The sequence below is a fragment of the Onychostruthus taczanowskii genome, unplaced genomic scaffold (assembly GCF_017590055.1).
Source record: "Onychostruthus taczanowskii isolate IOZ18803 unplaced genomic scaffold, ASM1759005v1 scaffold9, whole genome shotgun sequence".
Lineage (NCBI taxonomy): Eukaryota > Metazoa > Chordata > Aves > Passeriformes > Passeridae > Onychostruthus > Onychostruthus taczanowskii.
In genome coordinates this window covers 11,205,390-11,227,049 of record NW_024506993.1, presented here as the reverse complement: position 1 = coordinate 11,227,049, position 21,660 = coordinate 11,205,390, and the positions used below count along the sequence as shown (strand labels likewise).

Genomic DNA, 21,660 nt, shown 5'->3' with positions numbered 1-21,660 from the left:
AGTCAGACCCCGGGGGCAGCAGGAAAGGTGATGCTCACTTGTGAGGGAAGATCACTTCGCCCTGCTGCATGAAAAAAACCCTGTTAACTGCCCAGTGCAGCTCAAGCTCACTGATGGCAAGGCCAATATATGAAATATATGTCATTACCCTCCTCAGTTATCAAGACAGACCTTCTCAGAGTACATACTTTCCTTCCATCCAGCTCATTAAATGTCAGTCTTAAAGCAAATCATATGAAGTGAGAAAGAAACAGCCAGCTCACTACCAAAATAAAAGTTTAATTGGGGTTTGCCAGCTGAGTTTCACATACATGGTCAAATATTACTCATGAAAGGTTGCAAATATCTCCCTTCTTCCCTTTGAAATAATCCAAATAGACTGTCTTTTAGGGAGTGAAATCCAGTAGATTAGTCCGGGCTTTAAACCACAAGGACTGTAAGGAATAGAGCACAAAGCAGAGACCAAAGATCAAAAAATCTCTTTAAAACAATCTTCCTTAAAGGGAAAAAAAATATTAAAAAAGCAAAATCAGTAGGTACAGTTGCAGAATTTGGAGTTTCACAAGGAAACCCTTAATGAATGCTCAAGAGCATTGCTTCCAGCAAATGCTTCCAGAGCCTTGTAGAGAAATTAAAACAAAATTACGTTTATTTCACAGTAACAACAAAAGTCAAAGAATTTCCAGTATTGGATGGTTATTGATTGGAAGAACTTTCTACTGATTTTGTTTAAAAAATTATTAAAGCAGAGTTTGCCTTCTTGATCTTACACCTACAACTGCACTTGATGACCAGAGGGGCTGAGATTTTAGGAGCTGGCCACTGATTTGTGCTGCTGAAGTTCATGAGTTGTCAGAACTCTGTTCCAGGCAGATGATAACCTATATGAGCAATGGAAAGAAAAAAAGGATGGCTGAATAATACAGACATTGTGCAAACACAAGAGTACACATTTAGGCTGTGACACACATTCTGCTTGGGAAGTGTAAAGGGAGACAAGCAATTAGCTGTAAGGCTCATGGATTTACTCCTTTTCTGTGTGTTTTCCTTAATTTCTTCCCCTCAAATCCCTTCTTGTCTGAGCATTCCTCAGTGTCCTACAAGAGTTATCAGGAAAAAATAGTCCTCTTCCTTCTTAAAGTTTTTACATGACAGCTTAATATTCTCACTGGATATTTATAGAATAATTAATGAGTAACAAAAGTTGAAATTGGGAAAGGGCTTTTGGATCATCCTCTCCATCTCCCTCTGCCATAAGCACAGCACTGCAGTCAAAAAAGCAACAAAGAAAGCGGGCATTTTTGCAGCCTAAAACATGATTGAAAGAGAAAATTGAGATGCTCTAAAATACAAATCCTGAAAGTAACTATGGGTGAACTACCTGATGGACTCTCTCACTTCTTTGCCTTCTTTTTGTTTGTTCCACTTTTGTTGCTGCTTTTGTAGTTACCAAAAGCCACTTCTTGCTGGCAATGATCATTCTCACACAATATCATAGTTTAGTCTTATGTTTGACATGCAGTCTGCATTGCAGCATGCTGCCATGTACAGCTGTGGCCCAAGAGCAGCAGGAGATTTCCAGTTCTCTTGTCTGCACTGCCCAGGCAGTGACAAATACACTGCAAGGCAGGCACCAGGGAACTGATGAATAGTGGGATAGCAATTTTCTCTCTAACCTACTGTCTTCAAGCCCTACAAAGGCTAACACTGCCTTCAGAAGCACTGTTTGAATTGTTCCTCTTCCCTGTGATTATAGCCAGTTCTGTTGGTAGAGAATTAGCCTTATTAGCCTCCATTAAAGCTATTATATAAACATTTATTGTTTAGCACATCTCTCCTTTCCCTGTAGCTGCAATGCTGATATGCAGATAATACTGGTCTCATTTATTACTTTTTAGTTGGCATCCCCTTATTCATCCCTTAAGGGAAGTTTCCTAACTGAGCTCTAAGATCATACCAGACTTTGTAATAAATAGGATTTTTGTGAAAATTTAAGATTCTTCTTGTCTTTGGTAGAGATTGCCTGCCAGCCCTACTGAAAGACTCATTTGTGATTTGCTGCTAAAGGATTAGTTTTCTACTAGCACAGGTTCAGGTTTATTAGCAAAGACAGGATGTCTTGGCTGTGGTGTCTGTGCTTTAGATAGTGTTTGCAGGAGCTGGTGTTCTTGGCTAATGGACCTTGGCTAATGGGATTTTTTTTTCAAACAAAGGCTTTTCCATGTTTTACCTTTGCTTCAGTCAATTACAGTCTGGCACTTGTTTTTCATCAGCTGACTTACTCTATTTCTTAGCTTCCTGGGTAGCTTAGCAGATCCAAGTGGGATGAACAGCAAAGGAGGGATTTCCCTGGCTAGAGCTCTCTGTCATGTGTCTGCTGCGAGCTGAGCTGTGAGCTGGGCTGCCACTGCTGCCACTGCCTGTCAGAAGCAGCCCAGGCTTCACCCAGCACTGGAGCTTGCACAGCCAGACTGAAGTTGTAGAGCCACACACAAAGGCTGGACAACCTTGGCTTTCAAGCACAGAGCACCAGTACTATCAAATTAAGCATCATCAGAGAAGCACAGCTCAAAGGCAATTATGTCCTCAAGTACGTGTTGCCCTTTCCTCTCGGTGGGACCCAGCTGTGATCCCGAGCCAGCGAAGCATTTGTCTCCCCAAATTCTTCAGTCTCTGCAGAATCTGGAAGCACTGAGATTCCCTGAACTTCTATTGGTTCACTAAATCTGGAGGAGGAGGGATAAGATCCCGTGGGTTCAGCCGAGCCACGAGGCACACGTCGTAACTGTCGTGCATGAGGACGTTGGTGGCCACCACGTTCCACTGGTTCTCCCACGTGTCCAGCTCCAGGATCTCCTTGGTGATCACTTCATGGCGAGCTGAAAAACAAAGCCAACAGCAGCAGGCATCAGGGGGCAAGCCAAACAGGATCAAAGAGGCTTGGGCAGTTATTATGAGCCTTCTGAAAGGGGAAATAAAAAGGTAATTTCTGTGGTACTAACACTCAACATAGAGCAAATTAAATAGTGCAGATGGAAATCTCCACAGTGCATTCAGTCCTCACCCTCTGGGTGCCAGGTGCAGCTGCAGAAATAAAAGCATCAAGTGCTCCATCTTTGTACAAGTATGCAGGTGGCAGTTTATCCTGCAGTCAATTGTCAGATGCTCGTCTTTTAGAGACAGAATATTGCCTCTTGTTCACAAGCATGCCTGCATGCAGTCTGTTCTTTTCTTTGCCCCAAGCAAGATGCAATTCTCAGGCTGCAGGAAGCACTCCAATACTATGGCTTTTCTTGGGTGTCCAGCCTGGACACCCTGTGATTTAGGGAGAAATAAAGACAGGAGACCCCAAGGCTCTAGATGCACTTTAGATGCTCTGAAATGCTGAGGAATTTGTCATGGACAGGCAGGTTAGAAGAATGCCATTAAATCACAGCCAATCTCCAGACAAGCTTTTTACAAAGAAAAACAAAACATGAAAGAATCACCATGAAGCAGAGAACCAGCAGTGCTATATTAAAATTCTTACAAGACCACAAACCCTTCCTTTGCTGACAACAGTCATGAGCTCTGCAACAATTGTTACTCAAAGCCAATCTTTCCTAAAAATATAACCCATCTTTCATTTCTGCTCACTTTTTCTTTTCATCTTAAAGTTGCTTTCTCACAGCAAGTAAACTTAGCCTAAACTTTCCTTACTTTGAGCTGAGGACATGCATGTGCTTTGCTGTCAGATGAACCTCGGCAGGGATGTGTTAAAAGCCAGACTTCCAAGAACAGACACTTCAAGGGGACCAGGATAAGAACCATGATAGCAAGAAACATTGAATACTCAGTGCTCTTTTATTGAGTCTTAAGAGACTGGTGACAGGATAAAATGTACAGGTTCCAGAGTGAGATTCCCATTCAGCTATCCCTTATGGGAATTGTTTAATACAAACAAACCCCCAGCAGCAGCCCTATCTACATCTATCAATTGCACCTCATTGTTTGGGTACTGCCCTGATGTGTAACTGACACTGAAGGATTGAAGAAGGGCAAAAGAATGAAAGCAGAAGAGCATCCAGAGACACAGGTTGTTTCTCATGTTGGAAAGAGACCACATATTTCTCCAGGGGACAGCAACTCTGGGGAGTTGCCCAAGACAGCGCTGTCATGGTTTAGGTTCCACACAAAATTAGTGTTGATGTTATAATGATGCAGTGTGGTGGGATTTAAATACCCCCAGGCTCCCCTGCAAGGAGGAGCTCTGGGATGTGCGGAGGTCAGATGGAAACAAGATTCTCCTCCCAGGAATGGCTTCCTTGCTGAGTGCGTACAGGAGAGTTCTGGTTTGAGCAGGTCCTGAAAATGCACAGGATCTGTGGATGTTGAACAAGTTTTGTGGACATTTCTGCACATTTTTGTCGTGTTTATCTAAGGAATCCACTCACCACCCATTCACCATCGCCCTCTTTCATCTGGACACAGGAGGGTAGCACAGATTTTCTGCCCCAGCTTCCACAACCTGTTCTCATTTCCCCCCTGTGTGTAACAATTTATGTGGTATAATTTTTGTTGGTCCAAAGCCAGGCCTCTGGGACTCTTATAGATCTCCACCAGCTCACTCTCCAGGAGCTTTGAGTGAGATTGCAGGATACAGTCTCATCTGAACAGTCTTTGTTCCATCCCTTTTTGTGAAACAGGTTGTGATGTTTTGCTTATTGAACCTGGACTTTACAGGAGGATAATAATACATTGGAAAACTACACCCATTCAAGACAGGAGACAGCAAACTGCTAAAAAAGCCATTTGCATGTGAAGAGAGAAGCCACGACTGAAAAAGAGCAAACAAATAACATGTGCCAGGACCAGCAAACTCCTGTATGACCCTGCAAGAGTGAAGAGGTTTTTCCTGAGGCAAATACAGGAACACAGACCAAAGCTGTGACATGGGAGGCTCCTGTCTCTGTGGCTTTTCATTAGATAATTTCTTTTATGCAATAAATTTTTATGCCTGGATTTTCTTTGGCATGGACAATGACAAAAATGAGACAAACACAGGAAAAATAATCAAATGCTGGAACCAAGACATTCTGTGAGTGATTGCAACACTTCAGAAAAAGAATTCATAATTAAAACATCAAAGGCAGATTCAGCAACCCTTCCTTACAAGCCCTGCTGTGTTTTTTCCTGACCTGGGTGACTCTCAACCTTTATGTCTCTTGTTTCCCTTTTCTGTGGGATATTCTGACTGGTTTTGTTCCATGCTAGAAATTCTGCTTTGCAACACAAGGAGTGTTAGTTAACTCTTAACCCCTGGGAGATAAAAAGAGTCAAGGGAAGCAGTAATTTCTCTAGTCTTATCTTGTTTAAAGGAAATTAAACAGCACCCTTTAGATGAGAAAGTTCATGTGAGGTAAAGCACTGCTCAAAATAGTCATACTTCAGGAAAAAAACATTACACCTTTTCTATTTAAAAGAGAACTGAGTTGAAAACTTCAGCTCTCAAGCCTTCTTTTAAATTTATTTTTTCTCTTAATTTTTCTTGGTAACAGCAACAGAAAAGGTGGTGCTTTTCAAAGAGAATAGCACCTTTGATTCCAGGCTATAATGCTGGATTGGGGCTTTAATCCCAATAAACAGCTTGAAGGTACAAATAATTCCTGATTCTTCTTCATTGATTTGCCTTGTTTAATTGCAATTTTAAAAAGGCAATATCATAGTAGCCCATTTTGCTCACAGGAGAATCATGTGGCACCTACAAAATGAAATTGGCTGTATTACAGAGATTACCTTCTTAAAAAGCCATCCCACACATCACTCTGTCCTCACAGCATTATTCTGCCTCACCAGACAACCACCTCACCTGATGAAAGGGTTTCACTCATTTTATTTCTACAAAATGAAGCAGCGGTTTTCTGCACATTCTTGTTTAACTGTGAGAAGTTTTAAGAAACTTTCTTACACTGTGTTTTTCTGCACAGGATTTAAACCACTTCATATTAGAATTATTCCAATTGTACAAACCTAACCCTGGTGCAGATCCTTTTCTAGCAGTAAAACAGTGATTTATTCATACTCAGGAAAGAAAGAGGCTAAACCAGCAAAGGGACCAGTAATCCCAGTGTAACTTAATCCCCAGCAGAAACTGTGGTGTGTTAAAAAGTCAGAATTCTTTTGGTACAGTTTTGCCTTCTTGATGTACAAGTACAGACTGAAGGTTAACAGTGAGCCTACAAATTCATCTCTTCCCAGTGACAAGACTTAAATTATACCTGAAAATATTTAGTTTATAAGCATTAAAAATTGTATTTTATATATGCAAATACGTAGTCAAAGCAAGATTAGTTTTAAGATTAACTTTTATATTCTGGTCTGCAAACAAAACACTTTCCACAATTTTTCACATTATTTTTTTCTTTGAATGTGCAGAAAGAAAAAGAACAAAAATATTAATTTTCAGTAAGTGATTGCCTGCACTCCAGATACATAATCATGTTTTTTCTTGGAAAGGTTTGTGATTCACTCCCCAAATATGGCCAGACTTCATTTTATGCCATAAGTTTTCTCATGCCATTTGAATCAGGATTGAACATAAATCAGGATGAACGATTCTTGGAAAGACACACAGTATGACTGCAGGCAACATAAATATTTCATCTGCTTTTTCATCTGTTTTTTTGTTGTTGCTGGGTTTTTGTTTTTGAGGGTTTTTTTTGCTTTGTTGGGTTTTTGGTTTTTTACGGGTGTTTTGATGGGTTTTTTTGTTTTGTTTTTTTAAACCACATTCCAATTCTGATTTGGAGGCTGCGAATGAAAGAACAACTTTCCATATGACAGTAGTATTTATTACAACTTTTTTTGGACCGTTCTTTCTCTTTCTCATTTGTAACTGAAAATTCAGGTACAATTGTTAGGTTTTGAGTTAAAGGGAAGCAGATGCAGAAGAATTAAACAATATGCTTAGCAGGTAGAAAATCCATACTTCATCCAGGACTACTAACCACACAGCTATTACATTTGTAAGCCAAGATAAATAAATTCACCCTGCTGTAGCCTGATCATTGTCCAGAGGATTGAACTTAAAAAAAAAAAAAAATTCATTCTGAATTTCCATTCATTGGAGTGAAATCTATGGTTGATATTTCATTATTTCTTGCAGAAGCCCATTGACATCACCTGGAGGTTTGCTCCAGCACAGGAACGAGGAAGCAGAGTGGTGGAGAGAGAGAGAGAGCGAGCAAGTGCCAAGTCACAAGCCATGATACCTTTGCCTCAGTGCAGGGCAGAGATATCCAAAGTGTTTTGGGACAGTGTACCTGCCTTCTAGCAGTGACAGAGCCACACTGACACACTGATAGATGGCCAGCAGCACCTCAGCAGCTTTATCCAGAGCAGAATCACCTTGTGTGCTGGGAAAAGCCTCAGTGTCACATCTGTCCTTGAGCTCTGTGCCCTAGGGCATCCTCACACAGGCCACTTGTCTGAACTCCTCCTGATGTTGGTCCTCAGGTTTACACATTTTTTCCTTTCCAGTTTGAAAGTACCTAATATGCTCTGTATTCTTTTGTCATAGATCAATTTATATAGATAATTTTTTTAAACAGACACCAAACCTGTAGCAGCTGAACTGCTGTCTGCTCTGCTCTTGTCATGGAAAAAATATCACAAGGTGCTTGCCAATTCAACAGTCCTTGAAATATTTTCTCAGGTGTTTCTTTCATTGTTTGCTCAGTTCCTGACACTTGTCATGGAAAAAATATCACAAGGTGCTTGCCAATTCAACATCCTTGAAATATTTACTCAGGTGTTTCTTTCATTGTTTGCCCAGTTCCTGACATCAAACAGCCACCCAGAGCTGCGTTGGAGCAGCTCAGCCTCCACTGCTGCTTTGTACCTGTTTTTTCATGCCATTGTCTGTACCAGAGAATGATTTCAAACACATGGGACTGGCCTCTGCTTCTTATCTTCCTCACCACTAATAGCTGCTTTCATAATTACCTGAGGTGGAGTTAGGTGACCTGGGAATACATATTTGTGTTGCAATGGGATAGAAGTGCATTTAAATCATTACTACCAGATGCCCTGGCTCCTCATTTGCAGTAGGAAAAATAATAAGTTCATCAAGTCTGTGGCCTCCAATCCCATTTGTGCATGAGCTGCTCCCTAACTCCACCAGCGAGACACAGGCAGCACCTCCTGAGGTCAAGGCCATCCATCATCTGTGCCCGTGGGCAGGGAGCGCACAGAGAGGGAACCTGGCTGGGCTGTTTGGAGTCCTGGCCAGCCTTCACGGTGTGGAGCACCAAGGCACTCCATCCACCAGACACACCCAGAGCTGGGAGAAAGGTGGGCTTGAATTTACCACTGTGGCAGCTTGCTGTTGTCTCAGCACCTGCATGGAGTAAGGTAAGATATTCATTCTCATAGACAGGTCCTCTCTCCTCCTGATCTGCTGTGCAATTCTTCAGGACCATTGTTTCATGAGCCACCCATTCACTCACAAATCAATGGATACTAAAATTAAATATATATATAAAGAATGGGCTGATCCACAGAAGGGCATTTCTAATTCAGTTGCTTCAACTGTTTTCCTGTTTTCCAGCTGCTTAAGCTTCTAAAGTCTTTCCAGATTTTGCCTGCTCTTCACAACCAAGGCCTCTTTCAGGCACAATCTTACAAGCAGGTGACAGCATGATCACAGGTTACAGAGGCAGGGAGTCAATGCAAAATGAATTTATATGGGTAAAAGCAGCAAATGAGAGTAACAACTGTTTGGCTCAGCCTATCCTGAAATACTGTTTCTAAATGCCTTGCAATAGGTTCATATATAATTTATAGAAGATATAAAACATGTTTAGACTGTGCACGACAGGCAGTTTTGAACACAGATATCATACATGGCTACAAGCCATGTTTCTAAACAACCTATTGACCTTTTCAGCAATTAATTAAAATGCATTAAAATATCTATTAATCATTCATTAACTCTTTATAAACAATAAACGAGCCTCAGTAAGAAGCAGGACTGAATAGCTAATACCACTTCCAGAGAGTGAGAAGGTCAAATTTAGATGTGAAATGAGCAGGTGCTGCTGCCGAGAAATTCCCCTGACCTGATTTGGCCTCATTTATGGCAGCACATTTCCAGCTAATGAGCAGGGTAGATGAGCAGCCCTCCCTGGGCAGGCAGCATTTGCAGAGGTCTCTCCCAGTGCCAGCAGCTCATGCTGCTGCTGGGGGAGAATTTGGTGAAAGGTCAAGCTGCATTTTTTGGGATGGATGTGGCTTGTGAGCTGCAGAGCCATGGCAGTGCCTGCAGCCCTGAGCTGAGTGAAATACAAGGGCGCTGAATCCCTTCCATTGGTGGGAATATTTATTCTAATGGCAACAACTGTGGGCAGGAGAAGTTTAATTATTCATCTGTGCACACTAAATTTTAACACGAGGAAACAAACAGTGCTGCAGATAAGCAGCCCTGAGTTTGAACCTCTGCTTTATTTAGCTGGGAACATGGGAAGGTGCTGGAGAACCAGGTTTTGTTCCAATCTCTCAACCCCCAAGCTTCACAAGTGCAGTATTTACTGTGCCAGACTCCTTAATATGTCTATATTTAATTCCAGTAATGTTCCATAAGCACTATAATAAAAAAAACAAGCACTGAATGATTCTCCATCTAAATCACATAATGGAGGAGACTAAGAGGAACAACTTCCATGGGAGATTAGTCAAAATAAATAACTATTAAGTTAGTCCGCTATTAGGAGTGGGCAGTGTGGAGATAAAAACTCATTAACTCATCTGGAATATAATAATTACTACACAGTTCTGCACTGCTGCAAGCAGAGCTGCTTCTATTCCAATGCATGGATTGCAGATTATGTAAATGAGGAAGAATAGATTAGAAAATGAACCCATTGTTTTTTTTTGTTTTTAAGAATCAAAATTAACACAGGTAGTAGGACTCTGTATCACTGTCACCTATCCTGGGTAACAGTTGCAAGCACAAAATAATTTAGATTCTTGCATGTCCATCTCATAGATATTTCTTCCCTTCTCCTTTCCTCTGTAACACTATTCAAAAGAAAAATTTATTTCTACTTGATATGAGTAAGTAAATATCAAAACTGGATTAAGCAGCTCTGATATCACATGAAACTACACACATTACAGAAATTTTCAACATACATTTTAGGGAAGTACATTCACCTCCTCTGCTCTAAGCTACACAGAGACAGACAGTTCCACAAAATGCCCCATTACCTGATGGAATTATAAGACCTTTTAGGGGATATGTGCTGCTAAGAGCAGATCTATTAAACATTTCATAATTTATGTTGAGGTGCTTGTACCTGTACTTTGCACATCAGCTGATGTCACATGGATGACAGTATCACAGTAAAGGTGGCATTTTAATTAACATCATGGAATCACTTAGGTTGGAAAATCCCTCTAAGATCACCAATTCCAACCATTAACTCAGCACTGCCAAGCTGCCGCTAACTCATGTCCCTCCGTGCCACAGCTTTTAAACACGTCACCCAAAAACCAACAACTCAGCTCTGGATTTCAGTTTCCAGACAGCCAGACCAACACCTATAGCCTGAAACTAAAGCTACAATCCCCAGCCACCAGATACAGGCTACAAGTGACAATGACAGCAGATGACATGGTCTCAGTGAGCAGGCACACACCTTTTCTTTCATTACTTTCACCAGAAAAACATTTATAATGCTCAGAATCAGTCAAAAAGAAGGGAACCTGATCTGGCAGGCGTTGGATAAGGGTGTAATCCTGCATACCTGAAGAGCTGCTCCCCCTCCATCAGGGAGCCACACTAATGAGGCTGCTTCTGCTGGGCACAGGCTGATGTCAGTAGCTGTCAGCCTGTGCAGCTTGACAGGTTTTTGTTCAATGAAAAGAAAATAAAACACATCAACCAGAATACTGTACAGTCAGGCTGCAAAGGCTGGTTTAAAATCCACAGTTACAGCAGGAAACGTGGCAGTATTTTAGCAGAAAATCTGTCTGGCTGTTGCACACTGAGCCCTGCTGAGTATTCATACTCAGGGTAATGTTTTCACTCTGTGCTGAACTATAAACCAATGGAAAAAAAAATTGAAATGTGTGATTATCTTGATGAATGTTACAACAGTGCTAGAAAATGACATTTGTGACACAAGGCTTCATGAGCTGGAGCTGAGACAAGCAGGGTAATGGCTCCTGTTTACCATGGAAGTTTTAGTAGAAAATGAGCTAATTTGTATAAACAATTGGCCAACAGATGAAGTTTTGCAAGTCTCACTAAGGAGGAAACAGATTCAAAACAAGAAGTGTGTTTTTGGGGTACTTAGGACTGTAAAAACATACAACATTAATCAGCTAGTGATAACAATACAGAGGTCTCTCAGGTATTTGCTCCATCACACCAGACACCAAGTTCTGATGTGTTTGCCCTAGGTAAGCCAAGTTAGAATCCCTCAAATCCTGATTTAAACATGAAGCTTTAAGAGAAGGAGAGCTCCTCTGAATTCTGAGGTTCTCCATCTGCTGCAGGGAGCCTAGGGTTACCAAGGTCTCAGTGTAGGCACTGCAGAGAAGTGTCTAAGCTTCAGCTGAATTAATCCCCTCTCCTCTTCCATGGCCAGCTTTAAAAATCTTCTAACTTGAGCAAGCCTTACAAGCTTTATCAACCTATCTCCACAGTGAAAAATATTCCTAGCAGTTCAGAGGGAGCTTGAACACACTTTGGAGTTCACTCATCTTGTAGAAGGACTCCTATTGCTGCTGTCATCTGGCCAAGCTGACTTCCCTCTTGAGAAGCTGCAGTTTTTCTTCCTTTTCTCCTGGAGATGATGTTAGGGCTGCACCATTTGTCTTCCCTTCAGGCAGACAAGGACTTGTGACAGTCAACACACATGGAACAGGAATCCTGCCATCACAAAACTTCAGTTGTCACATGGGACTCAGAAAAGATGGCAGGTGAGCAGTACTCATCCTTTCTTCCAAATTTAGGGCCCTTTAAGCAGTTAACAACTGCTTTTCATCTCTGGGCTCTAATGATCCACTTAGGTCTATACACATGCAGGAAGGCATATAGAGCATGACACATACCAGTCAAAAATTAACATGCAACAATGTCTTTACTAGGTCAACTTCCTGCTGGATCAAGAGCGGATGTAAACAAATGCAAAGGCAAGTGAAGGCTGAAGAGATTGGGACAGATCAGGGGGTTAGTTTCAGCCCTATAGGCTGAGGCTTCAATTGCAGCAGTGATTTTGGCTTATTTTCCTTTTTTTTTCTTTGCTGTGCTTATTCTTGAATGATCACAGCAGTACTTTGGCATTGAGCAGGCAGAAAACTCAAAGACTACAGCTGTGCTTCCAGCGTGTTCCAAGAACTCCAACTGGATGAAAATAAATTACAATGTTTTGTGAAGCTGGAATATCCTCTTTCGGTCGCATCCCTCACAAAAACCGAAGTGACATGCCAAGAAGCCCAAAGACCAAAAACCAAACAAACACATTCTAAAATAATACTATCTTCTACTAAAGCAGCAGAAGCACATGCTGTTCTGTACCTTGAAGCTGTAATTGTGGAAGTGCAGGGTCAAGTCACCCTCTCCAAGCCCCCATGTGCAGTAATAACCCTCTCTCACTCCAAAGAGGACATCAGGCAGGAGCCCTTTCCAGCACTCAGAGAACGTGTGGCCGGGGAGAGAGGCCAGCCAGGTGACATCTCCACCTTCAGCTTACGGCCTCTGCCCGTCCTTGTCTTGGTGGTGGTAGCTAGAAGCTGTTCTTGTTGCGACCATTAGAAAGCCCTTTTCCTGTACTAACTTGAAAGTCACATTAAGAAGCCTGTGTTTAAGGCACAGGTTCCTCTCGACTCCTAAACTGTGGTTATACTTGATTTGACAGTGAGACTCTTATTTTGGCTGCCTTGTTAATAACTGCCTAACAGCACAACTACACACTACTTCTGTACTGGTGTACAGAGTGCACATGCAGGGGGCCAGAATTCAGGTTGCACAGGTAACTGCAAAAGTGGCATTTTCTAACTTTGACTTCTTGTTTTCCAATCTAAATAACATTATTAGTACAGAGGAGTTCTATACATAATGATACAGATTGCAATAGTAGAGGAGGAATCAGGACGCCATTGAGCTGGCATTATATAAATATACAAAAGACAGCCTTCTTTAAATCCACAGGAGGACATTCAGCCTCTCCCAGAACAACCACTCTTTATACATGACTCAGTGACAGAATGTGGTGGCATTGTACAGAAAGTGTTTTTATGGTTCTGAAGTTACACTAGTCAGAAAATCTCATATTAATCTGTTAGTCATCTGGAAAAAAAATGCTTCATTTTTCACTGCTAATGATCACAGAGTCATCAAATTGTTTAGGGTGGAAAAGACCTTTAAGATCATCCAGTTCAACCATGAACCCAGCACTGCCAAGCCCACCACTAAACCATGTACCCGAGCTCCTCATCTACACATCTTTTACATCCCTCCAGGGATGGTGACTCAACCACTTCCCATGATTAGCCTTTTGAAATTTTTACCCACTAACTTTAGGCTCTTTCATAATGTTGCTGAGAAAAAAACACAACTAGAATGGCACAAGGTTTGCTATGGAAACACAGTGATCTGTGACAAGCAAAATTTCTCTGACGTCACAGAACTTCCATCAGAGGTGACATGAGAACATGCCAAACAATTGTTTTCAGGAAGCAGCTTCCTCAAACAGCAGCAAATGAACGCAGAAGGCAAGCTGTGAACTAGCTGATGAAAATCATCATTCTAAAAGAACAGCAGCTTTAAGTTTAGAGGTTGTTATACAAGTGAAGCTGTAATGAGAAGGACATGCCTCCCAGTGATACCACATGACCACTCCTCATCAACAGTGAGGCTGACATGATATTAGCAGTGGATAACTGATATTGCTATCTGTGCTATTGCTTTCTCCTAGAAAGGAATTTGGGGTGGCAGCTGTATGTAGCAGAATCATTTAAGTGTGCTTGTTTTGCAATCCTTTGCATTTATAATGAAAAAAAAATAGGTTATATGCACTGGAGATCTAGATAAAGCTAAGCAAAGTTGGAAGGAAGAAGACTTCAAAGAAGAAAGGTGTCTCTGGGGCTAAGATTATTTAAAATCACCAGATCTGGAACTTCAGTCTTTTTGTATCTCAGTTCCCTACCCAGGGTCCTTATTAAGTACACAAGATTTTTCAACATTGATTACAAAAAGCATGTAGATAAGCAGGCATAGTGAGATAACATGGCTCAAGACTGATGGACAGGGCCTTAATCTTCAACAAATATGTCCAAGTTCTTTAATGTCCATGAAACAATAAGCTCCTCATTTCTGTGACTCTAAATGTAAATCCAGAATAATTCTGCTGAGGTTTTAGGTTTGGACAGGTTTAGAAACAGATCAGAAACATTCTTAAATTTTTGTGTTTTGTTAAGGAAAAAGCAAAAGTCAAACAGAACCCCATTCATATTGACATTAGGAGCTGGCAGTCCAAAGGGCAGAATCAGGTCTGTGGCTCCAGGGCATGCCAGTGCCACCTGTTAGGGCTGAGCACTCATCAGGTCAGTCTGTGTCCCGTGAAACTGATTTTAACTACACAGAGAATGCTGGACTCATTTTAGTACCTGCTCCATGAAATCCTCCACAGAGGTACAGCTTCCCTTCCACGCAGCCTGCACTGGTGGAGTTTGTTCGTAAGGAGAGGAGGGGAGAAGGCATTGGGGGTCCATCCCTCCAAAAGTCTCCATCAGGGTTATAAATCTCCACGGCATCAAGGCATTTCCGTGTCTGTCCTCTGTCATAACCAAGGCACCCAATTCCTCCTGCAAAAGATACACAGGTCAGTTGTAGCAGTCCCACGTTCTGCTGTAAAATACATTGCTGGCTGCATTTTCTGTTTGTGTCTTCTCATTTCCCACTCTTTCCTCTTTGCAGCTTCAGGAGTTTGTGAGAGAGCACAAAGCAGAAGCTACAGCACGTTATCCACAGGCACCAAAGCAAGATCCCTTCTGAAGTCTCATATCAAAGGAAGGACAAGCAGAATGTCTTCAAAACACAAAGGTATTTTGTTTTGTTTTCTTGTCATATGGTAGAAATTCTCAAAATTATTTGTTCTATTTGCTGGACAAATTGCAATGGATCAAAACTTGTTTTTCAAATACTGTTGTTGGATTTGACCCCCACACATTACCAACAGTTATTTGCATTTGTTGGTTAGTTTTCTTCAATAAAAGAAAAATATTATACCTATCTCTTATGGCAAATTACACTTATTTCTTAAGGCAAATAAAATGCCAGTAACAAACCCATCCAACAGACTGGAGAGCCAGCTGAGTTGTTAGCAACAAGCCCCACTGTTGAGTGGTTAATTAGGGTGCTTGAAGTCAGTATGCAGGATTGAAACAGATCCCAGTTTCCTTCTGCTGGGACAGGCTGCAGGTGTACCTGAGATCCCTGTGCACACTGGAAACAATGATAGCACTTTGCAAACTCTGCCTTTCCAAATCCCTTCCAGTGATCAAATCCACATTTTGAATTTACAGCCTTTGGATCTCAGGAATTAATATGCTGACGTCCCCATGCAGGTTTTCCATCTGTGCCAATGGACACAATACCCTGTAATGAGCACTGATGGCGTTCTTTTGTGCATGTGTGTGTTTGGGACTACTTTTAAACATCCACTGGCTGCAGTAGGCAAGCCATTTCCACATGGAGCCTGGCATTCCAGATACACGTGTAGGGCTGCTCCATTGTGCAAATCCAAAATGCATTGTAAGCATGTAATTACGCCCTTGCATATGCAAAGGGGAAGGATGGCAAGTGCAACCTGTGCTGGTTCAGCTGCTTTTAAAGTATATTGTCCCTAGTGCTGTTAAGCTGGTCTGTTAGACAAATGAGCCCCTAGTGCTTCAAGTTTTATTTGTATATAATTTTTCATCTACCTCTTAAAATGGACCATTTTTTAAATATTTTGTGCATTCCCCAAAAGTATTTGCAAGAGGAAGCTCCCTATAAATGGGGACTGCAGCGCTCCAAATTTGCTAGCACTGTATTCCTGATTTGCATTTTAGAGTCAGGCAAAGATAAAACCAGTCAAACCTGCCTCAGAGCAGCAAAATTAGAATAAAATTCAGTGTCCATTGTCATCAGCAGGAAGCTTTCCTCTGGCTGAAATTAACAGTATTTTATTTTGTTCAATATTTGAAATTAATAACCTTCGCCGAATTTGGCTTTCATCTCCTTTTCCAGCACAGGGAACCTTTACTTGCCCCAGTACCCACCAGCAAGATCCTTGCAGCTTGTCCTCTATACCCCTTAGTGTGTGCCCACAAGAGACTGGCATTGAAATGTGTTCAGTATTAACACCCTCAATTAAAGCAGCACTTGCTCTGATGGGCTCCTCCTCTGAGGCTTGATTCACCTAAGAGAGCTGAGGCAGAGATTAACTGTGGCCATGGGATTTTGCTAATCATTTCCTTGTCAAAAAGGCTCAGCAGGATGATGCTTCCCTTTCTCATGATGGAGTCTCACTGAGCTATTCCTTGGGGTATTTCAGAATTCAGACATTTACTTTCTGTATTGTTCTTTATGCCATTATCCTCTCCTGCGCAGACTTTTCCACTACTCCTTATTGCCTCACTAAAGAGGTGCCACTCTTAGGACAGGACAATATTCCCCTAAATTTATCAAGAAAAATTTCAAGAGCTAACCAAATTTTTAAACTGATAAGGCTATTTAATTGATTCCTTATATGGTTTCTGATTGTACAGCTTCCATTGGCAGATTCATAGAATACAGCATGAAAACAATTTGCCACCAGTTTATGTACAGTCCACAGACTGCAGTGTAATGCAGGGAGATTCTCAGGGCAGTTTTAACTGGGAACCAATAATATTCAAACTCCACACAGACTAAATTGACCCTTTCAAAATACATCTTTGTGGTGCCAAAGACAGATGGCTGCTGGTTGTCAAGCTAGATATTTTTAAATTAGCCCAGTTGTTACTGTACCCCACTGAAGAATATGCACTCACCCAAAAGAAAAGTCTTCATATGAAAAATGAGAGGTTCTTGTTCAATCAGAGGAATAAATGGTACCAGTTAGGGAATGCATGTAGCATGGCAGAAACCAATAACTCAGCTGATTGCCTTATTATTTCAAGCAGGGAGGGGGAGGTGAACAAAATGGCTCTGAACTTCTCTAGAAGCATAATAGCTGTTTATTTCTTACTGTGTTTTTATTGTCATTTTCTAAATAGAGCAACTGTGGGGCCAGGTAACTTCAGAAAGAACACAAATAGTCAGGTACAAAATGGACAAAGCAGTCAGTGACTTTATGCAAAAAAAATACTTCACAACCATTACCTATTAATGAAGACATTCAGCTGCCAGGCCAGGGGATCCACCACCCAACATTTTTCCGGTATAGTTATTAGAAAAGTAGTTTTCCAGGACCTATTGGCACATCTTTTAAAAAATGTCAGAGCTACTACAGGTTTTCAAGCATTTATGAAACCTTCATGGGGTGATTAAGCAACTTATATTTAACCTCTTTTAATACTGTCTTTATCAGAGACAGTCCTGAATGTACAAAACACTTCCATTTTATTTAAACCCTGCACAGCTATTTCAGCTAAATCCAATTTCAAGTTCAATTTACAATAGCAAAACTAAGTTCTCAGCAAATAGAAAGGAAGAAGGAAAAATCAGAGGGGAGTGAAATTTGATTTTCAAGCTTAGAAGCAGAGCATTATGGAAAACAAGAAATCATGAACTTTAACCTCCTCTCTTAAAGCAATGTTAACACTGAAAGGTTGCTAACAAAGGAACTGAGGATATCAGACTCTCTGAGCACTGTTTTTCTGTGTTCCCAGATGCAGTAGTTGAGAATTATTCCTGTGAGAAAGTATATTTTTCCCCTCTATGGAATTGGATGCTCAGGACTCTTTCCAAAGAACTGAATACAAAAACCACCAACAAAAAAAGTCTCAAAGTTTAATCAATTCACATCTACAACCAAGTGGAGGAATCTCACATTTACCAGGCTATTCATAATCCACAATGTATATACCATGTGATATTTCAAATCAGAAAAAATCCCCCTTGCTGTGTCAGACAACTCTGGCCACTTTGTGCTCCATCACTCAAGAATCCAGATCATCCTGTCCCACTGGCTTCTTCATTTTTATGAAACCATGAGGAATTCAAGTAGAGACACAGAGAACTATAGTTAAGACCACGAAGACTGTCTGTATCTCAGATTCTCTGGATAGAACAGCTGAAAAACTGAGCTCATGCTCTGCTCCTACAGGAGCCTCTACATAAAATGGGGGTGACATTTAGGGAGCTAAGGCAGAAGAGAGCACAGGGGTTTAGGTCATTAGGCCTGTCTTTAACTCCTGCACCTATGGGCAAAAGGGGTGGGTGGAAGCCCCAGGTGATGCTGCTCAGGATGATCAAGAGCTGTTAGTGCCCTCAGGGTACTGCCAGAGTTATTCTTTATCCTATAACTGAGTCCTCAGATCACAGTACCAAGCAACATGTGCTCTTAGTAGTGCCTCTTTGAATTTTTATCAAAGGAACCTGGGAAATGGATAAAAAAAATAAGGGGACTCTTCAACAAGCAAATGAAATCCAAGATTTGTCTCCTGTAAAGTAATTCATTATTAAATTGATCTCTGGAATGCACAATGAATTTAATAGTGCTAATCTCTTATGTAACATTTCCCTTCATTACCAGCACTCAAGCTGAGTCTCAGCAGTTATATTTCTCTGATTCTCTGCTAAGCAGGGCTGGATGGCAGAGAAATGAGGGAGCCATAAAGCAGCCCTGGCAGGCACTTCCAAAGATGAAACCAAGAAGCACTGTCATCCTTTGCTAACCCAGAGCACAGCAGATGAGGTAATGCAGCTTGTAGAAGACACAAGGGCATAAGATTGATTAGAAGAAGGGCTGGAAAACCAGATTATTGTCTTCCTAAGCACGGTCAATGTTTCAGCTTCAGCTCCTTTTCTCATAAAATGCCTTTTCTGACTCCCTTTGAAAATACTTAAGTGTGTAGAAAGCAGTTTCAATCTCATCCATCAGACCAATTTATCTGCCTATTTTTGTTCCTTCCTGCACATGGACACTTTGGAGGCTGTTGCACAGGTATAAAAGCTCGGAATCAGACCCATAAGCTGCTACTTGTCAGAAGTCCAAAGCATATTTATAAATAGACATGTTTATTTTAAAAGAAAGTGTTTTTCAAATGCACAGTTAATACTCAAGCATGAAAGCTAAAATGTCTCCTTCCAGCTCCTCCTACACACACTTTCTTTTCCAGAGAGACCCCAAAGTATATATTCAAATAAGTATTTTATGATCAAGACATTCAGTATTTAATTGAACCTCATTTAACTGTTTAAAACTTTTAAAAGAAGCTTTCAGCAAAAACCCAGGGGAAAAAGCCCAAATTGTAAGAAGTAGGATGCCAGTCTGAGGAGGATAAACAAAAATTCTTTGGTTCCTAAATCTTCCCTAATAGGATTTCTCATCTAACTCCTTCAATACATTATTATTTATAAAGCAGGAATTATACAGTATAAAAGCAACACATGGTTAAAACTGTCATAGTGATCGAGTTTTTTTTTACCAGTGACCTGTATTTCAGGGACATTAGTTCTACTGAGTGTGTTTTGACATAAGTAATGAATATGGCATTCAAATGGATTCATTTGGATAAGTGTTCCTGATTTGTATGTTGGCTGTGATAAGTTTTCAGAGAAGTAACTGGAAAGGATATTTTTTTAAGTGAGAGATTAAAATGCATGACCTTAAATAGAGCCCTCCCATCTGGTTTTCTTCCAAAAGTGTCTCAATTGCCTCTGTCATTAAGAACACAATACTGCTCTTTCTTGGGCTTTCCAACAAATATAGTTATGTTCCTGGGAAAATATGGAGAGAAAGAGCTGAGAGCAGTGAAAAGAGATGAATAGGAGAAAGAATTTTGAGCCTTAGGAAATCTGTTCATTTACTTATGAGGATTATGTATGGTGTATAAATAGCATGAGAGTCTCCAGGAACATGGCACAACAATTATGTTGCAGGATTGCTGATTAAGACACACGGTACAGGTTCTTGAACAATGCTATTAATCAGAACAAAAACTCTGATCTACTTCTCTTTTTCCCTCCATCAGCTTGACTCTACAATAATTCCATTTAAGTCATTAGGGTTTTGCACGCTGGAGCTGGCAATTAGTCTGGGAAGGGTTTTGGACAGTGACTGCATACTCTGTGCTGTGCCAAGAGGACTTTCCAGAAATTAACACTTCAAAGGCTAGGCATCAGATTCTGATCTGGGTGAGAATAAAGTGATCTTAACACAACTGCCATCAGCAGACTACTTACTACAGATTTACACCACACGGATGAGAACAAAAAATGAACTGTCTATCAATGAGACTGCTACTTCAACTTATTCAAAGATAGTACTCAATCAAGTCTTTCTCCTTCATATTTATGATAGAAATTGCATTTATACATCACAGACATTAGAGAGGATCAGCTTTCTCTGCAATGATTTTTCATCTATCCTCTAGAGTCCCTCAATGTGCTGGCACCTGTGTAAGAGATCCTGCTGGAAAGAGCTCACAACCTTGCTTCACTTAAGGATGTTGTTTTCAAGGCTTGCTTGAAAGAAATCTTCTTTCTCTGCATCACTATGTGCCAGCTAGAACTGTCTCTTTATTTCATGCTTTTTCCTGGGAAGCAGGGTGTGGTCCTCCAGGCATACAGAAGATGTCTTGCATTACCTGTTTCCACCTTGCCTCCTTTCCTTCCTCTGCCTCCAGCAGCCCCCATTGGCTCTCCTTACCTGACTGCAGGATGCCCATGGAGATGATGCACCCCAAAATGAACAAGAACGGTAGGAGAAGTGGGGGATCCCTGTGGGAATCCAAGCAGTGCCATTCCATGCTTCTGAATGGCCCCTTCACAAAGTGTCCCCTGACTGGGGCTGCACAGGAGCCTGTCAGATGTCCAAGTTCTGTGCACACACACTTCATGGGAAATTCCCATTAGGATTAGGGAGGGTATCAATACAGAGACTCAACAAAAGCCTTTCTCTCCTCTATAGCACAAAAGCTTAGACATTTTGCCTGAGCTATCTCTGAGACCACTACATGAGAACAACCTATGATCTACCACAGCTGAGACAGCCACAATACACAGAGTATCCCCACACAATTTGAGAAGGCTTCAACCCATGCAGAGTAACACCATACCACAAGAGAAGGCTTCAGGTGTCTGCCCATACAGAGTAACATCACAGCACTTCAGGAGGCTGCAAGCATCTGCCTTTGCTTGTTCTTCAGCCCAACCTTTTATCCCCTCATGTTGATGCCCTGCCCCTGTGTGCCCTCTGCTCCCTTTGGAGGTTGCTCAGTGCCCCGGGCACTCCATGGCTCATTGCTGTCAGTGCTGCTCACCTGCTGCTCACAGCTGTGCCACTGGGGATGAGGCTGGGCCAGCCCCACTCCAACCACCACAAACTGTGTGCTTACAATGATCCTCTTCAGAATGTGTCTTTTTGCACAAATCACCCTTGGCAGCATCTTTCTAGACTCCCAGAGTGCCTGATGCTCCTTATG

The 21,660-nt window shown here is 41.4% G+C and overlaps 1 protein-coding gene across 1 annotated transcript in view; it reads right to left on the bottom strand.

The window, feature by feature from the left end:
- Positions 1-259: 259 nt before the first annotated feature.
- Positions 260-21,660, bottom strand: part of KBTBD12 (kelch repeat and BTB domain containing 12) — a 42,108-nt gene continuing 20,707 nt past the window's right edge. Inside the window, exons 5-6 of the mRNA XM_041425989.1 lie at positions 14,653-14,850; positions 260-2,879 (exon numbers count right to left, since the gene is read on the bottom strand). Of these exons, the coding sequence (XP_041281923.1) occupies positions 2,710-2,879; positions 14,653-14,850 (368 nt within the window). The 3' untranslated portion in view covers positions 260-2,709. The remainder of the gene's footprint in view (positions 2,880-14,652; positions 14,851-21,660) is intronic.